This window comes from Hemitrygon akajei, chromosome 23 (genome assembly GCF_048418815.1).
Source record: "Hemitrygon akajei chromosome 23, sHemAka1.3, whole genome shotgun sequence".
Classification (NCBI taxonomy): Eukaryota; Metazoa; Chordata; class Chondrichthyes; order Myliobatiformes; family Dasyatidae; genus Hemitrygon; species Hemitrygon akajei.
In genome coordinates, this window is record NC_133146.1 from 33,841,632 (window position 1) to 33,863,402 (window position 21,771).

At 40.8% G+C, this 21,771-nt stretch overlaps 2 protein-coding genes across 6 annotated transcripts in view; both read left to right on the forward strand.

Moving 5' to 3' along the window:
* The window catches only part of LOC140715324 (putative lysosomal acid lipase/cholesteryl ester hydrolase), a 46,539-nt gene extending 44,508 nt beyond the window's left edge, over positions 1–2,031 (forward strand). For all 4 annotated transcript variants that reach the window (XM_073027368.1, XM_073027369.1, XM_073027366.1 and 1 more), the window contains exon 10: positions 1,346–2,031. In XM_073027368.1, the coding sequence (XP_072883469.1) occupies positions 1,346–1,579 (234 nt within the window). In that variant the 3' untranslated portion in view covers positions 1,580–2,031. The remainder of the gene's footprint in view (positions 1–1,345) is intronic.
* The window catches only part of LOC140715323 (putative lysosomal acid lipase/cholesteryl ester hydrolase), a 107,598-nt gene that overhangs the window by 44,401 nt on the left and 41,426 nt on the right, over positions 1–21,771 (forward strand). The window contains exon 1 of one of the 2 annotated variants that reach the window (XM_073027364.1): positions 21,341–21,459. The exons of the other annotated variant lie outside the window; for it this stretch is intronic. The gene's annotated coding sequence lies outside the window, so the exon portion shown is untranslated. Of the gene's footprint in view, positions 1–21,340; positions 21,460–21,771 lie in introns of those variants that run through there. 2 annotated transcript variants of the gene reach the window in all.

Here is a 21,771-nt window from a genome sequence, read left to right on the forward strand (position 1 = left end):
TGTGGGTGGCGTCAGGGTGAATCTTACTAAGAAAAATTTAAGCCAAATACAAAGTTAAACGCTCAACACTGTGTCAACTGCAATGACTTAAAATGACGGACGGCGTTCTCCTTCCTCGGTTCGTAAGTACAAGTTGTCCGTAAGTCGGACATTCGTAACTCGGGGACTACCTGAATTCCTGTCTACCCCTACTGGTAGACTAAAGTTACTCAGCACATGGAATCACATCAGTACGAACCCCGCAACTATTTTTTTATATATAAACTGATTTATTGGCCAAAGATTTTATTTTGCTCAGTCATTTTCAGATATGTTTAGTATACTTTGATATTTAATATTTTAATATTATCATTTTTAAAATCTGGGTATTATTGGCAAGGCCAGCATTTATTGCCAGTGTCTATTTGGCCTTGAAGGTGGCGGTGAGCTGCCACACTGAACAGTTTGTGAAGCTGCTCCCACAGAGCTATTGAATAGACGCCTCCAAGACTTGTGCTCAACAACGAAGGATTGGACTGGTGATATATTTCCAAGTCAGGATGGTCTGTGGCTTGGAAGGTAATCTGCAGCTAGTGGGGTTCCTGTGCCCCTGAAGCCCTAATTTAAGTTGCTAGAGTCATTTCTTTAGAGCAAAATCTGGTTCAGGTTCATCTAACATATTAGTTTTTTCATGACAAACCTGTTTAAGACCTGAACTTTAATGTTTCTTTTATACTATAAGTAATTCTTCACACTCCTGCGTGCTCTGCTTCTCACTTGCATCGAGGTCTCAGTAAACTAGAACCATTCTTCAATTAATTTGCCCAAAGACGGAAACCGTGATTGCACTCTAGAATGAAGCACACTTAAGAAGGATCCTAAATAGTCTGAGATAAATTTACATTAAATCTTTTTTTTGTTGCTATCTTTGATAGTTTGGTAAAATACTCCTGATTGTTACTTTTATATTTAACATCAGTTTGTGGGACTTTGTTGTGTTGCATTGAAATCAACTCTCTAATACTAAAGGTCCTTCACCCTACTGAGATATAATATGGGAGTGAGGCCCCTGGGGTCTGGAATTGAAGGAAATACTGATTTTCATTTTGGAAATACTTATTTCATCTCAGTTCACAATTATCTGCACCCTAGAGTTTGGGATGGCCAGCTTCCAATTTCATCACAAAATAAGTTTCACTGCAGTCAGGAGAGGTACGTAAATATCCCAAAGAAGATTCCTCATGTGGATATCACCTTGTCTCAGCTCCATCCTCTTAACCCAGTATATTTGAACTAGAAATTGACTGCACTGACTTATGTTTGTGTTGTGACAGAGTTCTAATCTCCTTTTGTTTCTCTTGACCAGACAATACCACCTCTCTACAACATAAAAAAGATGAATGTTCCCACTGCTGTCTGGACTGGAGGTCATGACTGGCTGGCTGATCCCACCGACGTGACTATGTTGCTACATAAATTGCCCAAGTTAATTTACCATAAGGAAATCCCAGATTGGGAACATCTGGATTTCATCTGGGGCCTGGATGCTCCATCACGCATGTACAGTGAAATCCTCAATCTCATGAAAAAATATCGCTGAGTCTGGATCAACATGCTGTAAACATTTTTTAAAAGTAGAGTCAATATTTACTCCGGTTTGTGTGTTCTAGATTTTCTCTTTCAGCTGCATTACTGGGATCATTGATGGTCTCAGGTAGTTCTTAAAAAATTATATACGATAGTTTAAGTAAAGATTGTGCCTGAGCTATGTTTTTACAAAATGAATATGTACATGTTCAGATGTCTAATCCCACACCTTCTGATGGTTATGGGAAAGTGTTGGGTCTGACGTGATTTGTCATTGTTCACATTAGCTTTACCACTGACAAGAAAAAAAACTGATCATGCCTATAATTGCAACACGGCCAAGCTTTTCTATTGGGCGTCTGGATAAAGACTAAGTAAATTAAAGACAGCCTTTTTAAAATTGATTTTTATTCTTTTAAATGTTTTCTGCTCAAAGTGAGCACTTTTTTTAAAAGCAATGCAGGTCTTGTAGATAGATAGATAGATAGATACTTTATTCATCCCCATGGGGAAATTCAACATTTTTTCCAATGTCCCATACACTTGTTGTAGCAAAAACTCATTACATACAATACTTAACTCAGTAATGGACTTCTGTCATGAAGTATGGAGCTCTAGTCAACAGAGCAGTGATTATACAGGGTATTCAAGACAATGAATTCCTCAGCGTCCTTAATTTCAGAAGTAATTAATGTATCTGATTCTTTTTCAGATAATCATAATAATAATGTGGAACCCTATCCACTGGATTCTGTATTTTGATACTAATACCATTAGTTTAAATTTTCAACAATAATTTTATTACTGAATGCAGACTTCATGAAATAGATCTTAACTCATTACATGGGACAATCTACACCTCGTCATTCGAGGTCAGAAAATAGTTTAAAAGCTAGCTTTGTTTCATTTAAATATTTGGATTTCCACACAAAAAAACATTGAATGACCTGGTGTGGACTTGCAAATATTGTGATAGAAAACTTGAAAGAACTCTTTACTGTGTGAGATTTTTTAATATGGAAATTATTGTACAATGTACTGTGTGTGTTAATCAAAATGGCTTCTTTGTTTTGTTAAGAGTAGGAATGCTTCTTTGTATGATAAGTGATTTCTCTCGCAGTTGTTTAGCTTTAGACTTGCTGATATCGGGATTGTATTCCTTTGTTAACCAATGGGGGAATGTTATTTTGTCTTGTGGGTCTGGGAGCTTGGGGGTTTTCACGGTCTTTTCAGGGGAGTTGGGAAGAAGACGTTGAGGAAGGTGGATGTGTGCGGCACTGCTCAGTCGACCGCCTGGGTGGTCCCAGGTGCGAGGACGTGGAGGTCGGAGGAAAGTGACGAGGGGTCGAATGGTTCGATGGTTGAGCTCCAACGATGTGCACTAAACTGACTGAACTTTGATAAGTTGGCGTCTTTTACTGTATTTTCTTTTCCTTCATATATATTGTATTGCATAGTACTCTTTTAGTTTTAGTAAAATCTTTAAAGTGTATTCCATAACAGTATCTGGTGTGAGTTTCATATGGTGTGTGTGCGAGGCATAAACTTGATTCTCACAGCACCTGCGTGTACGGGAGGTGGGGTTGGTGAGTGGCTGGATCTCCTATTCCTCTAGACATATACCAGCCTGTTGGGTAAGTGTTACATTATTATTGTATAAAGCAATATCGTTGCTGTCTTGGGTGTAGTTTTAATGTACTTTCAATAGCATCATTTGAATTTGTAACAGTTAATGCAAGTCAGATACTGAGCACAACTCCACCTGGTCCGGTAAACTGGAATAATGAGCGCATCATGCAGAGTGACAATTCATTATTCCATTATGTACTGACCTCGCCAGTACATGGTGGGTGTCCCTTTTCTCATTTAAAATGTTTGCAACATAAATTTGTAAAACTAGCCACAAAGTAACAACTTTGATTTTCTTTAGTAATGTCTGTGGATTTGCTGTGAACCTGACAGCTTCTGGTACATTGCAATCAATGTGTATTTGTGTTAATTAGTTCAGAACAAGCAGGGTTGAGGTATCTGTCAGCATTCATAGCTGAATTTCAGAATAGATATAAAGTAACGATAACTTGACCATAATTGTTATGGTGCTTAAAGATTGGAATGCTGGTGGATGATGATGCAAAACTTCTGAACTGCAGAAGATAGTTCTAATACTGTGAAATCCATCAAGTTTGCCTCTTGTTTTATAGTGCCTTGTCATATATCTTGCTATTACAATGGAACAATTTCAATAAAGAGTAAGCTACTATGCTTTCACATTAATTATAAAATATTGTGTCCATTTTTAAACAGACTTGAATGGTAAACCAATTGCAGTGTATTTGGACTTTAAGGCACTATATGGAATTAAAATAAACTGTAAGGAGGTTAACAATGGAGATTGAGGATTTGTTAATGAACATGAGTAGGATTACCCCTTTGTCTTGTGATTGGCTAATGCAGACAAGATGTTTCATTGCCACTTCATTTTGCAAACCACATCCCTCAGTGCCCCCACCCCCCACTAATGCAGCAGCACTCGGTACTTCAAGCTGATTATTGTTGCAATTTACATTAAGAACTGAAGAATGGCTATTGATTACAAGAGGCTGAGCAAGGAATATTTGCTCAAAGTTTAACTGTGTTACAAACAACTCTGACCCTTTGGAAAAGCCAAAGTACGAGAGAGCTGAGGTTAACAATGAGCCCCACAGATCCTGGGAAGTGAATATCCACTGGAACCAGAGATTGCCAGAATTAGCACAAGTTTCAGCAAACAAAATAAGATCAAGAAATCAGAATTTTGGAAGTTTCCACCATTACCAGCACACAGAGAAAACAATTAAAGTTTAGTGCAGGTGAACCTCAGTGTTAATGAAGATTACATTCCTAGAAACAGTCTGTATTGCTATTTTCAGTAATGCATTAACGACGCGTGTGTTAACCAACAAAAGATGAAATAAAGTGTTGATTCACTTCCTTCAGCCCCAATTTCCATGAGATCACATTTTATTCCACATCTCTAATTTATGGGAAATGATGTGCAAATTTCAGAAATGGTGAATTTCTGTAACTCAGCAAACATTACATGGGGGTTGCCTCTGAAGAGGAAATATTCCAGAAGCAAGTTTCAAAGAATCTTATTTAAAAGTAGAACCACCAACTGTTGTCATAATTTATCACAAAGGTAACATTTCAGCTTGACAACAGTACAGCACTGAACTAATAAACCAGACAGAATTCCAAGAAAAACTTAAAAATCAGGCAGTTACATCTGAACGTCTGTACAGGGGAAGCAGTGGAATAGCTGGAGTTACTAAGCAACTGTGAAATGCTGAAGTTAGGCCTTCCCACAAGTGGTTGTTATTGGCTCTAGACCAAGCATTGGGAAGAAACTGGTCAGAAAATAGATCCCCTGGCTTGGAGGAACATTATATATGAGAGAGAGAGAGACAGAGACAGAGAAGGCTGGGATGTTGCAGAGAAAGAAGAAGTTTTCAAAAACAAGTTAGGCTCCCAAGCCAAAACTCAGGTTGATCCCCCCACCCTACTGTGGTTCTTCAAGCCAAGGTTGATGCCTTATGCAAAGAATATAAAAGTGGAGAATGAAGCCTTGCCCTTGGGACAGCATCGCTGTCTGGGATTAGTAGGAACTGCAGTTCTGCCTGAAGGACAGCAGTTCACCAAGTTCAATACAAGCCATGCTCATCACCAGATACTGTTTGAGGAGCAGCTCCAAGGGGTTCTTGACTGCTAACACACCTAAAAGCTTGTTCACATACAGCAGGCAGCTTTGAGCTTTCTACCTTCCAGAGAAGTGCGGAAGAATTTCTGCAGTGCATAACCACGGTTGCTGCAACTTGTGACGTATCCAGATTACAGAGCACAAGATACGGAAGGGAGAGCTGGAAAAGGAAAACCAACATCCAAGTACAGATCTAGGGTCACCAGATAGAACATATAGGACTAATCCCAGTTGGAGAGAGAAAAAAAATTACCAGTGCACCTGTTCCAAGTAACATAATTGAGATGCAGCCATAATAGGGCTTGCTGAATTCTCACCAAATCTTGTAACACTCGCAAGTTCATTGCACCATTCACTACAAACATGTGAAATGGATGGGGACGGAAGCCCATATCCCTACTATCCATGTAACTATCCGAACTTTTCTTAAGCCTTGAAATCGGGCTCGCATGGACCACTTGTGCTGGCAGCTCAATCCACACTCTCACGACCCTGGAGAAGAAGAATCCCCTCATGTTCCCCTTAAACAACTCACCTTTCACCTTTAATGCATCACTTCTGGTTGTAGTCCCACACAACCTCAGTGGAAAGAGCCTGCTTGCATTTACCCCATCTAACTCCTCTTAATTTTGTATAAATCCATCAAATCTCCTCTCAATTTTCTATGTTCCAAGGAATAAAGTTCTAATCTATTCAATCTTTCCTTGTAACTCAGGTCCTCCAGACCCAGCAACATCCTTGCCAATTTTCTCTGTACTCTTTCAACTTTATTTATATCTGTCTTGTATGTAGGTGACCAAAACTGCACAGAATATTCCAAGTTAGGCCTCATCAATGTCTTGTACAACATCCCATTTCCTGTACTCCGTAATTTGATCTATGAAGGCCGATGTACCAAAAGTTCCCTCGCCCAACCTTGTATACCTGTGATGTCACTTTCAACTAATTATGGACCTGTATCCCAGATCCCTTTGTTCCACCACAATCCTCAGTGCCCTACCGTTCACCCTGTAAGACCACCCTGGCTGGTCCTACTTAACTGCAACACCTTATACTTGTTGATACACTATCAATAACTCCAAAAGACTGGAAGTAGAGTAAATACTGAAAGGCTTTTATTAGCAGTAAAACAGAGCACATCCATGCTGGATGACTGTGGGAGGAGCAGAGATGCAATCATCTTTATCCAGGGGTCTGTGGGAGGAGCCACAGGAGCAGTCAGCAGAGGGGTGTGTTCAGACTGATATACATGGTTTACCACACTTGTCTGTATTAAATTCCATCTGCCTTTCTTCAGCCCATTTTCCCAGCTGGTCCAAATCCCACTGCAAACTCTGATACCCTTTCTTAAAGTCCACTACACTCCCAATCCTGGTGTCATCTGCAATTTGCTGATCTAATTAATCACATTATCATCTAGATCATTGATTTAGATGATAAGCAACAACAGACCCAGCAACGATCTCTGCAGAAATCCCCAGTCACGGAACTCCAGTGCGAGAGGCAACCCTCTGACTTGTCCTGCGAGAGGCCTACGTCCAATCCAATTTACTACCTCATCTTGAATACCGAGTGACACATCTTCTTGACCAGCCTCCCATGTGGGACCTTGTCAAATGCTTTACTAAAGACCACATTTTCACCATCCACTGCCTTGCCTTCATCAACTTTTCTGGCAACTTCCTCAAAAAAACTAACATTGGTTGGACATTGACCTTGCACACATAATGCCATGCTGACTATCCTTGATCAATCTATGCCCATCCATGTGTGCTTCCTCAGACTTTTATATCTGGTCTCTTACTGGGCACAATGAAATGAAGGATGTTTCCATCTCCAACTCCTAATGTAAATACCTGATACAAATCAAGGAGAGTAACCTTTTCAAAAATAATATCCCAGATATTCACTGAACTCCCATTGTCAAGTGGGAGCAAGAGGATAATCAGAGGGGAAAACTGGACACATGGATTTCACAGACGTATTTAACAGTCTCTAAGATGTATTTAGGCCTCCATGTTTTCTGCCTCAAGGAATGAAGTGATTCAGGGTGGAGAGAGGACACAGGTTGCATTTACAATGCAGATTATTGAGCCAGGAAACGTTACATACAGGAGCAGGAATGTGAATGAGCATTCATGAGTCCAAACATAGAAATCACCTTGTTCCTGAGATTAACATTAACCTCTTTTCTCAGTAGATATTGTACAATTTCAAACCTGCCTGTTTGAAATAGGCCCATCTTGCCCCATCTGCCCCATAGCCTGCATCTTGTTGGTTCACATCAGTCATTCGCAGTAGTTCCTTCAGCTCCTTGAAATCATTCTGATATGCTGCTTCACAGAGGGGCTGTAGAACAGAGCAGAGAAATAAATCAAAGTTAAACTTCAGGACTCAGATTAAAACAAAAATACATGGAGTGGAGTTCTACTTCAAGATATTATAATCTTCATAATCTTAAAAAGTGCATTATGTAACAAACTTGAATTTATGGAAAATATTACCCAAGCAAACAAATTTTACTTGCAGGAAATTCTTCAGTTTATGCACGCCTTTCCCATACCTGAGAGCTCTATTTCCCAAATTTCTATTTTTATTTATTGAGATACAGCACAGAATAGCTTCGTCAGGCCCTTTGAGCAGCGCTGGCCAGCAACCCCAGCCTAATTTACAATGACCAATTAACCTTCCAACCGGTACATCTTTGGACTGTGGGAGGAAACTGAGGTACCCGGAGGAAACCCACATGGTCACAGGGAGAACATACAAACTCCTTACAGGCAACAACTGGAATTGAACTCGGGTCACTGGTACTGAGAAGCATTGAATTAACCATGACCCTACTGTGCTGCCCATTTTAATCTACTGATTCACTGAATAAAATAATACAAGAAAAATAAAATCAATATAAACTGTGGCAGCGTATTAATAAGAAGTGACATGACATAGTCCAGAAAGTCTGTTAGTCCGAACATACTTGATTATCAAGGATAAGCTGTGTATTGCGCATACTTTAAACAGGAATGTCATTTGTAGAGGTGAAAACAGAAGGTGAGGAAGAACACCAACAACTTTGAATAATATGTAGTTATTTAGGAAGCATTATTTGGCTTAGCAGCATGCTTTTTCATAAGAGGAGCCAAGAACAAGAGTTGGAACAAGAAAAACATTAACATGTTTATGTTAAAACACACTTGGAATACTGAGTTGCATTCTGTTCGTCTCATTATAGGCAGGGTGTGGAAGCTTCAGAGGGCATACAGAGAAGATTTACCAGAATGCTGCTTAGACTAGAGGGTATGCCATATGAAGACCAGTTGAGCAAGCTAGGACTTTTCTCTTTAGAGCCAAGTAGGATGAGAGGCAACTTTATAGACGACAAGAGTTTTAGATTGAAAGAATAGCCAGAGACTTCCTCACAGCGCGGAAATGGCTAATATAAAAGGAGCCTCATTTTAAGGTGAGTGGACTGAAGTGGGGGAAGAGGAGGAAGGAATGTCAGAGGCAAGTTCTTTACACAGTGAATGGTGGGTATATGAAACATACCAGGTGTTGTGGTAGAAACAGATACACTGGGGAAACTTAAATTCTTAGACAGAATTTCTAAGAATGGATGATAGAAAAAAAAATGTAAGGCTATGCAAGAGGGAAGAGTTAGATTGATCTTAGAGTAGGTCAAAAGATAGCACAACATTGTGGGCTGAAAGGCCTGTACTGTGCTGAGATGTTTTATGTTCCATGTATTTGAGTAACAATCAAGCTTCAGGTTGAAGGATTCAGATAAACAGTGCCTATATTAGAAGATAATGTAATATTTAGTCCTCACCTGAAGAGCAATATATAGCTAGGGCAAGTACCAGTACATTATCGAGAGAAAAAAGAATCAGTTGAGTACCAATTTTAGGAATTGACTGCCCTTTAAGAAGAACAAAGTACAGACAGCAATGTTATTAGATTCATAACCTTAATGCAAAATAATACTAATTCAGAACAAGGCAAGACAAAACAAAAATGTTACAGAACAAGTCTGGGTATAAGTAGTAGACCGGACAGGAAAACAACCTAATAACAATTATGTCGAAGATCTTGTGTGAAGAAAAAAAATTCACAAACTGACTGATGCCAAATAATCCAAGAGATATGATGTTCAACATACCCAAAAAAGCAGCAAAAGTGATTGACAAACCCAGCTAGAAGCTATCACGCTGCCAAGACAGAGATTAGCTTTATTTGTCAGATGCACATTGAAACAAAGCAAATGTGTTGTTTGTGTCAAATCAAAATCAGCAAGGATTGTGCTGGGCAGCCTGCAAGTGTCACCATGCTTCTGACACCAACATGGGATGTCCACAACTCATTAACCCATCAGATCCGCCTGGATCGCCCTGGGTAGGAGGGTGGGATACTATCAGGCAGGCACCTCCCAGTCACCAGCCACCTAATGGGAGTCATCTGCCATTCATTTCCAACTCATCACCTCCAACCCATTTAAACCCAGCTCACATCCACATTCCTTGTCCACCTGTTGAACCAGCGAGTGTCAACCAGCTGCTCCTGACCTTCAGTTATCCTGATGCTCATCGTGTTAAGTATCTATTCTCTCTTGTTTCTTAGCCTCTTATGGCTTGTTATCTTGCAGTTTATTATTAAAGTCATCACTCACCCCCTAAATCATCACCACTGCTCTGCATTTGGGTTAATCCTCCTTTACATTTTCTGACAACACAATGTCCATATCCTCTATTCTTGGCATATTCATTACCTCAGCTGTATTTGCCACTGCTGGCAGCACATTCCGGGTACCCACTCCCCATGTAACAAAAAAGTTGCCCCATACATCTCCTTTGAACTTATCACCTCTCATCTTAAACGTATGCCCTCTGGTATTAGACATTTTGACCCTAAAGTTTCTAGCTGTACATCTCATAATGTTAGAAACTGCTGTTGGTTGTCCCCTTAGCCTCTGCTGCTCCAAAAGAACCGACAAGATTGTTCAATGTCTTCTTATAGCTCAGGCCCCCTAACCCAGGCAGCATCCTGATAAACCATCTCCAAAGACTCCACGTCCTTCCAGCAATTGGAGGACCAGAACTAAAGCTGCAATGTCACTTACTGACGCTTGAGTTTAGAAGCACGACACTATTGCAGTTTGTTGTGTTCCGGAGTTCAGAGTTCAATTTCAGTGCCGTTCTATAAGGATTCTCTGTATGTCTTCCCTGTGGAATATGTGGGTTTTCTCCGGGTCCTCTGGTTTCCTCGCAGAATCCAAAGGCTCTTTGTAAATTGTCTTGTGATTAGGTTAGGTTTAATCAGGCTTGTCAGAGTTTGTTGGGATGGTGTTGCTTGGAGGACCGGAAGGGCCTATTCTGTGCTGTATTATTAATAAATAAATTTAGAAGACTTGACAAAACCATGGGGTATGTTTTCACCAGGTGAGTATAGATCTAGTGGTCACAGTCTCAGAATAAGAGATAGTCTATATAGGAATGAAATGAGAGATTGTGTCACTCAAAGATTGGTGAATCTTTGAAATACACTAGAGGGAGATGGAGACTCGCTTATTGATTGTATTCAAAACAGAAATCAATTGGTTTCTAGATACTAAAGGACTCAAGGCACATGGGGATGATGCAGGGAAATATTGCTGAGGTGGACAATCTGTTACAATCTTGTTGAATGGCAGAGCAGGCTCAAGAGGTGAAAGATCAATCCAGAAGGTCAATTTTTACATGGGAGATGTTTATATATTTAGGAATGACTGTCTGAAGACAGGATTGTGTGAAATAACTGCAAAATCAGCATTTTGAAGAATGCTACTCAACTAATTACTCACAATGGTAAATTTTACAGTAAATATTCAGAAATTATTTGCTTTCAATAAAATAGACAGTGATAAGTAAAGCCAGTAAGTACACTGACTTATATTAAGTGAATTACGTTCCTATGAATTGGGCTGATGTTGTCTTGTGTAAAGTGGCATCTCAGTTACTCTGTGATTATATGGGATATACATCAGAGGCCATTTGGCTCATCCAGCCCACTTGAGCTTCCCTGTTTTAAACTGTCAGCATAACTGATGAAGGAATATCCAGGAATTATAACAAAACTGGGGAAGTCTGTATTAAGGTCAACTTAAGCGTCATACAAATTAGAAGAGGATGATCGGAAAATAGGCTAATCTTGCACGTGGCTTAAAGGTCAGTTAGTGTTTGGATTACAACACATAGCTAGCTGGAGCAGAGATAGATAAGGGAAATATAGTTTAAGTGCAGGAGAACTGATCTTGAGATAAGCTGAGTCATGACAGAGGACAAAACCGTAAACTGAATCACCTAGTTGAAGAGAGAATGAAGGAAATGACTGTCTGGTAAAATTCCTCCCCAGTGGAATTAATTTCCCATGGGAGGCTGGTCAAGAAGGTTCAGTCACTCAGCATTCAAGATGAGGTAGTAAATTGGATTAGACATTAGCTTTGTGGGAGAAGCCAGAGAGTCGTAGTAGAGGGTTGTCTCTCTGAATGGAGGCCTCTGATTGGAGGAATGGTGTGCCACAGGATCATTGCTTGGTCCTTTGTTGTTTGTCATCTATATCAATGATCTGGATGATAATGTGGCAAATTTCTAGATGACACCAAGATTGTGGGTGTAGTGGACAGCGAGGAAGGCTATCATGACTTGCAGAGGGATCTGCATCAGCTGGAAAAATGGGATGAAAATGGCAGATGGAATTTAATCCAGACAAGTATGAGGTTTGCTCTTCGGGAGGACCAACCAGGGTAAGTCTTACACAGTGAATGGTAGGGCACTGAGGAGTGCAGTAGAACAAAGGGATCTGGGAATCTAGGTGTATAATTTGTTAAATGTGGCATCACAGTTAGATAGGGTCGTAAGTAAAGCTTTTGGCAGATTGCTTTCATAAATCAATGTATTGAATACAGAAGATGGGATGTTATTTTGAAGTTGTATAAGACGTTGGTAATTTGGAGTATTGTGTGCAGTTTTGGTCACCTACCTACAGGAAAGATATAAACAAGGTTGAAAGAGTGCAGAGAAAATTTGCAAGGATGTTGCTGGATCTGGAGGACTGGAACTATAAGGAAAGATTGAATAGGTTAGGACTGTATTCCTCAGAATGTAGATGACTGAGAGATTTGATAGAAGGATACAAAAGTATAAGAGGTATAGATAGGATAAATGCAAACATGCTTTTTCCGGTGAGATTGGGTGGCACTGCAACTAGAGGTCATAGGTTAAGGGTGAAAAGTGAGAAGTTTAAAGGGAACATAAGGGGAAACTTCTTCACTCAGAGGATCGTGAGAATGTGGAATGAGCTGCCAACAAGTGGTCGATATGAGCTTAAGAGCAGTTTGGTTAGGTACATGGATAGTAGGGATATGGAGGGATATGGTTCCGGTGAAGGTTGCTGGGGGTAGGCAGTTTAAATGGTTTTGGTATAGACTAGATGGGCCAAAGGGCCCGTTTGTGTGCTGGACTTCTCTATGACTGAGACTCGACTCTATGACTCCCTACTCTATCAAATCATTTTAGCACCTCAATCGTATCACCCTTCAGTCTTTGAAACTCAGGAAAATGCAAGCCAAATTTACACAATATAAAGAGTCACTATATTTGTCACAAGTACATTAAAACAATACAATGAAATGCAGCATTTGCATCAGATCAACTCAGCAATGATTGTGCTGGGCAGCCACACTTCTGGCATCAACATAGCATACCCTCAGCTCACTAACCCTAACCGTATGTCTTTGGAATGTGGGAGGAAACCAGAGCACCCGGATGAAACTCGCATGTCACGGAGCGAATGTACAAATTCCCTACAGACAGCAGCAGGAGTCGAACCCCAGCTGGTACTGTAAAGTGATTGTGCTAACCACTACAACACCTCTGAAGGTCCTTTCCTAAACAATGTCAGAAGCACAACAAGGGTTGGAGCATTGTGTTGGAAAGGTGTCGGATGAGGATAATTGATTCACTAAAGAATCAGGTAAAAGCCTTCATGAGAAAAATGCTGGGAGCTGAGTACACTAGGAGACTTACCAAGCATCCTGAATTGATCAGGGTTCTGCCGCAAAGAAACATGCATCCTAACATCCTAGGTGATCTTTTGTGTTTTGTTTCCCTCACTACCAGTAGCAGGAGTTCCCACATCCTCCTCAGAGTGGATTAGTTTCCAATGATAAAAGATCAGGCCTGTTAAAAGTGCTCTAGGAAAACTACAATGGGGCTTACTGATATTCCAACTTAAACCAATAATTTGTAATTAATTCATAATGATTTACTATGTATTAGCAGTATTTTATAATAAATGGGGTCCTTTGTCAAAATCTGTCTTGATATTTGCTGTTAGGAATTGCACAAAGCTGACTTGATAACCCTCGTCTTTCCCTGTAATCCGTCCACAGTCGAGCAAGTCTGAAAGCATAGTGCATGAAGGTCTGCAGTGCGAAACCTCACTTTACTGCTATGGAAATAATACACGAGGATTGTAACACACTCGCCATCTTTATTGCTTGTCATACAAGTGAAAATACTGAACTCTTGTTGATCTTTCTATTTTTGTCAGTATTTCCTCATCAAACTGAGAAATGTCACTTGAGAGAAACCAGGGGGCTTTGTGTTGTAATCCAGGTTCTTCCCAATTCTGCTTCATGTTGTTTACCAAGCATAGACAATATCTTACAAGTCACTCTTCCTATCTTCCTACCTCAAATTACTCTTTCAACCCATATTGTAAAAAGAAAGATGCAAGGACACACACAAACACACCCCCCCCCCCCCCCCCCCACCGCTGGCAGATCATCAGTTCGGTGAAAAACACCCTTTGGCCTGACTGAAACTTGCTGGTCTCCCAGCACATCAAGAAGTCTATGAGAGAATGCTGCCGACTGGCATATTCCAGGCTGCAGGAGTACGTGCTGAGGGGCACTACCGATGCCTGGTGCAGCCACCACAAGGGCTCGATGGAAATGACTACAGTACAGGGGGTTTTAGCTACTGGACAGGGAGGGTCCAGGTTGGGTGAGGAAGCCCTCAGTTATTGTAGTAGTGTACCACCCCAGAGTAGCACATGAGTGGCAACAGTCCTTTGGATTTAAGGAATGTAATAGAACACTACTTAATACATTGACTATGAATATAAGAATGAAAAGGCATTATGTGGTTTATTCCAGTAAATATTTTAATTATCCATAAAATTTATTTTGATATATAGATATTTTGATATAGAGATGGAATATAGCTCAGGGTAGGAGAACTGATCTTGAGATGAGTTAGCACAGGAGGACAAAAACGTAAACTGGAGAACCCAGCTGATAGGAGAGTGAGGGAAATGGCTGTCTGGGAAAAAGGCAAAGTCCCAATCGTCAGGCCATCAGAGCTAACCCCTGCAGAAATAAAGCAAAGATCAAATATGATGAAGAAAAGTGGGTGACTGATGAAACTGTGAAAACTGTAACTACCTTGTTACAAATTGCCGGAAGATTGGTTGATAAGTGGATTAACTTTGAGCTCTCACTGAAGTGCTCCCCAATGTACAGTGTAACAGGCATGAATAAATGGACTTGTGTCCAGAGAAACTGAACACAGCCTGTGTGGTGTCCAGGTTTGAGCTGAAACTAAGAGGGCACCTGGACCGCATGTGAAACCCAGATTAAAGTGAAGCTTTCATACACAAATTCCTCCAACATTAATCCTTCCCCTGCATTTATTTGTCCAGCTTCCTCTTAAGTGCTTCCATAATATTCAGCTCAAAACTGTCTTCACTAGTTCCATATTCTCACTATGTATCTGAGTAAAAGAATTCCCTGCTAGCCAGTATCTCCTGTGTCGCTATGTCATAAGACTGCCACCATAATTGGAGAACTACACCCTGTGGCCACTTTTGCAATTATAGTTACAATGATTGACTTAAACCATCTTGCAGGTTAACTTTTAGGTCAACTTGAAGGTGCAATTACGAAGAAAGCACGGCAGCACTTTGATGTCCTTTGGAGTCTGCAAAGATTTGGCATGACATCTAAAATGTTTGACAGACTTCATTAAAGTGTGGCGGGGAATATATTGACTGGTTGCATCACAGCCTGGTATGGAAACAACAATGCTCTTGAACTGAAAATCCTACAAAAAGTAATGGATATGGCCCAGTTTACCAAGGGTAAAGCCCTCTTCACCGCTGAGCACATCTACTCGGGGTGTTGTTGCAGGAAAGCAGCATCCATCATCTGGGTCCACTACCATCCAGGTCTTGCTCTCTTCTCGCTGCTGCCATCTTGAAGAAGGCACAGGAACCTCAGGACCCACATCACCTGGTTCAGCAACAGTTATTACCTCTTAATCATCAGGCTCTTGAACCAAAGGGGATAACTTCACTTGCCCCATCACTGAAATATCCCTACAAGCTATGGGCTCACTTTCAAGGACTCTTCATCTCAGGTTTTTGATATTTATTGTTTATTATTATTATTATTATTTCTTTCTTTCTTTTTATATCTGTGCAGTTGGTTGTCTTTTCACCACTGGCTGAAAGCCCAAGTTAGTGTGGTGTTTTGCTGATTCTATTATGGTTATTATTCCATTGTGGATTTATTGACAAGAAAATGAAACTCAGGGCTGTACATGGTGACATAAATGTACTTTGATAAAATATGTACTTTGAACTTTATGAGGTACACCTGTATACCAAATGCAAATATAGTGGATTCCAGTTAATTGGGACACATTGGGACAAATACATTTTGGCCCAATTAAGCAGCTGCCCCAATGAGCTGAAGTTTCATGGAAATAGTTAAAAAGGTATAAAAAAGACAAACTACCATTTAACTGAAAAACAAATTATGTATTTAAATGAAGTATAGAACTTTGTAGAATACTACCAATGATTCTACTACACTATAAAACTGCATATTAATTCCTAATAGTTATCGATGGAGGAGTTCATCTAGTGTTCACTTTTAATTGACTATAAATGATCAAAATTAGCACAGACACCAGGTGCAGATAATAGATTGCCTTCATACAATGCTTTTGACAATTGCATCCTTCAAATCTTCATTTTCATTGTAACGTTCAAGATGATTGTTGATACCTTCAAATTCTACATAATTCCTAACTTGTTGAACTAGTGAAATCATTTCATTTGCACTCGGGCCATTTCTGGCACCCCCTAGCATGAATGCTTGAAACTGCAGTGAGCAAAACAGTTCTAAATTCTCACCAACTATCATTGACAAAAATCACTGCTTTTTGAACACAACCACATACAACTGCTACCATTTAAAAACTGATCACTCTAAGCAATGTAATATATGATCTATTTCTTTTAGAGCAATGACTTCCCTTAGCACTACACACGGACTGTTGTCTATGCATGCGTATTGATCCGTTGCTTACTCATTTTCTCACACACACACACACACACACACACACACACACACACACACACACACACACACACACACACACACACACACACACAGTTAAAGGCATCTTCCTTTATTTAATTGATATGTGGTTGCACAGACACAACAAACTGGTGATGGGCACAAACCTGAATGTCAGAAAATATCACGAATTGCACTGACAGTTACAGGATGAAACAATGAGAGGAAATAGTACGAGGGCTGTCATGGACGCTAACAAATGGATGCACAAATACAGTATAGTACACAGTGCTATGCTGCATCCACAAAGCTAACAGCATTGTGAAGGACCCCACGCACCCCTCATACAAATTCTTCTCCCTCCTGCCGTCTGGCAAAAGGTACCAAAGCATTCGAGCTCTCACGACCAGACTGTATAACAGTTTCTTCCCCCAAGCCATTAGACTCATCAATTCCCAGTTTAGTCTGACACCAACCCACACACACACACACACACACACCTGAACATTCCATTCCCTTTGCAATTTTTGCTCATTTATTTCTCAATTCCTGCTAAAACATTGTTTACATTTACATCATTTATTATTATATTGTAATTTGCCCTTTACTGTGCCTATTGTCTTGTTTATTAATTATTGTACTGTCTTGCACTGTTTTGTGCACTTTATGTAGTCCCGTGTAGGTCTGAAGTCTAGTGTAGTTTTGTGCGGTTTCAGGTAGTCTAGTGTAGGTTTGTGTTGTTTCATGTAGCACCAGGGTCCTGGAGGAACTTTGTTTTGTTTTTAATGTGTACTGTACCAGCAGTTATGGTTGAAATGACAATAAAAAGTGACTTGGCTTGACTTGAAAAATGTGCAACTAGCAAAATTAAAATGAAAATAATGTGACAATGGCTTTAGTCCAGAAAGTTGATGAATTTGATAGTGCTAATGAGGGGGTTGAACTGTATTGTAATGCGAACAACATGAATGAGGACAAGAAAGCCCCTACGCTTCTTAGCTTAATGGGTGCTAGAGTGTACAGTCTCTTATGCAATTTAGTAATCCCTGAAAAGCCAGAAAGCAAGACATTCAGCATAATTGTTACAATTTTACAAAATCACTTGAGCCCTAAACCACTGGTAATAGCTGAGAGATTTTGATTTTACCAAAGGAACCAGTCAAAGGATGAAAGCATTTTTGAATACGTTGCAGCACAGTGCAAACGTTCCCAGTACTGTGACTTTAGAGATTAACTTTCTGATACATTAAGGGACAGGCTTGTATGTGGCATAGTCAAAGCACTCAAAAGAGGCTACTGTCAAAAAGAGACCTAACATTAGAACTGGCACTGACCATTGCAATATTGTTAGAGGTTATATTGTTCAAAGGATGCAGCAGAACTACAGAAAAATGGGAAATGGGCAAAATGTCCCTGAATGGTGCAAAAAGCCAAAAATGTTATCAATGTGGCAAATCCTCTCATGATGTAAATGACTGTTGGTTTAAAGAAAAAGTTTGTAGAAAATGTCACAGACAAGGTCACATAGAGCGAGTGTGCAAGGCAGACATAAAGCACAACAGAGTGAAAAGCTTCACACACAAAGCTAAGCAAATGCTTAAGGTGTTCAAATGCAAAACAGAATCAGACACACTGAGTCTGACAAAGTTGTGCTGTCATGCCTAGAACTGCATCATATTACTGAAGCAGATCACAAAATCATATGGATTACAGTAGATGTGTTTGGTGTAAAACAGAAAATAGAGCTGGAAGCAGGGTCAGATTTGTCTATAATTTCAGAGGCTGACTTCAACAGACTGGTTTCTAATCTACCATTAGAGAAGATCTCAGTGGAAAAAGTGTCTCCCAAAGGTAAACTGAAGGTGAACGTGACATATGGAGGCCAAACATATGGAGGTCAGAACTTCATGTGATGAAAAGTGGAAGGGCAGCACATTTTGGACGTGAATGGTTGAGAAAAATCCAACTAGACTGACACTCAATTAAAGCCCTCAATGTGGCATCAACAGGCAACCGCAGCCCAAATGGTAGCACTAACCAGAGACTGGCACAGCTGCTTAATGCTGTGAGAAGGTGTTTGCAAAGGGAACTGGTAAACTCAAAGGCATAAAGGCAAGAATTGAACGGGATGAAGGAGCAATGCCAAGATTCCATAAATAAGGCCCAGTGCCTTATGCACTACTTCCTAAAGTGGATGCTGAACTTTCGAGCTTGGAAGCATCTGGAATTCTCTCCGAGGTTTAGTGGAGCGATTGGGCCACGCCCATTGTCCCAGTGATCAAAAACGGGAAAGCCGGAGCCATTCGCATATGTGGGGATTTCAAGGCCAGTATCAACCTGGTGCTGCGTACTGTGCAGAATCCCCTGCCATTTTTGCATCTTTGGCAGGCAGAGAGAGGTTTTCAAAGATTGACTTGTCACAAGCCTATCTGCAAATGGAAATCCAGGAGTCAAGCGGGAAGTTCCTTGCAATCAACACTCACAAGGGAATATTCCAGCAGAATCGTCTCGGCTACAGCGTCGCATCAGCTCCAGCAATTTGGCAAAGAGCAATGGACCGAGTGTCCAATATATCCCAGGACACAGTGTTACCTTGATGACATCATTGATGATGAAGGTGACCTCCAGAACCTTTGTAAAGTGCTTATCAGGCTGAGTGAGTATGGTCTGCACACAAAGAGAGAATGAAATCTCAAGAATGAAATCTCATGTTATGGACAAACATTAACAAGCATGGCTTATGTTAGTCACAAGAGAAAATTGAAGTAGTGCTATAGACAACCGAACTGAAAATGTGTCACAACCCAGTTCATACTGTACTTGGGCCTTGTAAACTATTACCACCAGTTTCTTCCAAACATTGCTACTGTTACGTACTCGTGACAGTGGTACCCTTGTCACGTGACTGGGGTTGAAGCTATACTGGACTTGAGGTAATGGTCTTGTGATGGTGGAGTGACATCATTTTCCCGCCAGTAGAGATCATGTGACAGGTTTTTTTACAGGGTATAAGAGGAGGACCCCTCCCTGTGGGGTGGGGCAGTTCGTGGCTGGATTTGCCATGTTGACTTCATGCCACTGCGTGATTTAATGTGATGACGCAGTTTAGTTGAAAGATGAAGTTTTATCTAATGCCTAAAGTTTAAAAGGTCATTGCCAGCAGTTTCTTTACAATACTGCTAGTTAAGAATCAGTGGAGAGTGAAGATCGGAGTTCGGGAGTTAAAGATCGAGGAGAATTGAACTTCGACGGTGAAACAGGTTCGGCCTTATTTGATCCTTATTCGAAAGGAATTCATTGACTGTTCTCGTGTTAATCTCTGCGGGATAGCAGAAGATTAAGGACAGTGTGATAAAGGAAAGGTCAGTGCCTTTAAGCCATTACGTTTCATAAAATTCTTCGTGAGAAGAATTCGACTTTGGAAACTGAAGAAAAACAACATGGAAGAGAATTTAAATCGCCTTAAAAAGTCTCTCCCTTAAATGGACTGTGAGCATTTTGAACTTTTGGCAATATCGCTTTAAGAACTGTTTGAGCTGCCGCACATCAGCTGATTTCCGGTTACGTTAGTGTTTGTTTACTTTTGGGGGGGTTTGTTTTCAGTGTTTAATAAACGTGTTATTTGTTATAAAAACCCTTGCATAACTCACATATATTTATTGTTGCCTGAATACGTAACACTACAGTGCTGTGCCCATTGAATGTACTCTTGCAGACAGGAGCAAAGTGGGAATAGTCAGAAAGATGTGAAAGAGCATTCAAAGAAACAATGAAGCTAATAACATGATTTGAATAACTTCAAATCATGCAAACAATAAAGCAAGCATCAACAATTCAGAACAAAATTGAGTTCATAAACCCCATGGTTTCAGTCTCAGTCTATCACACAGAGGCAAATTGCCACAAAGCTCGCAGACACTGAACCCGGAGTGGCCGGGGCATGGCATGACACTGCCTCAGCCTCAGCGCCGGGGACAGCAGAGTAAGAAGTCACAGAGCAGGAATCGTTAGATGCCCGCCTCTGGTCCTGACACCTTGCCGTTTCAGTCCATCTCGCCCGGCAGGCAAAGCATCGGTAGCACAGTGTTTAGCACAATGTTATCACAGCTCGGGGCATCCGAGTTTGGAGTTCAATTCAGGCATCTTCTGAAAGGAGTCTGTATGTCCTTGCTGTGGAATGCATGGGGTTTCTCCAGGTTTCCTCCCACATTCCAAAGACTACCAGTTAGTAGGTTAGTTTTACTTGCCCCGTGATTAGGCTAGGCTTAAATCGGGGGTTGCTGGCCTCCAAGGGTCTATTCCGCACTGTATCTCGATAAATGAATAACTACATACAAACACAATTTTCAAAGTGGATTAGATGCACACACGAATCCTTGGGTACAGAATATAGGTACACACGCAAAGCCTTGTATACAGTATAAATGCACAAGCATAGCCCCGTTACAGCACAAGATACACAGGCAGTCTTGTGTACTGTGTGCTGTAGGGAACGCCGTGTACAGTGTTAAGTGTACGAACATGATCCGGTATGTATCATATGAAGCGCGCACACAGTGATCCACACCAGCCAGTGCCTGACTATGACGTGAACAAAGGGAAACGCCCAGCGTGCGCTGATTGGTCATGCTATGGCATGACGCATGATCGAGCGTGGGAGTACGAGCGGGAGCGCGCCTCGCCCTGTTCTTTCCGTGTGTGACTGGGGCCGTTCTGAGTCCATTCGCACGCACGCTAAGGATTCGTCTCTTCCTTGTTGGTAAGAGTTGTTTGGTTGCGTTGTTCTGCGGGGAGGTGCGGGCAGAAAGTTGTATTAATTTCTAGAAAAGTTAAGTATTTAGATAAGGAATTCGGCATCACACTGTCACTGTTAGTAATGGGCACCCGGGATGCGGTTATTAACATAGGATCAGGTCTTTCGGCAAAGTCTGTGCCGATTAAATGGTCCCATTACTTTTGTTCGTGTGTCTAAGTACCTCTTAAAAGTTTGTTGTCGTATCTGATTTTACTATCTCCCTGGCAAGCCCGTGCCAGACTCTGTGTAAACTTGACATGTAAATTTCATTTAAAA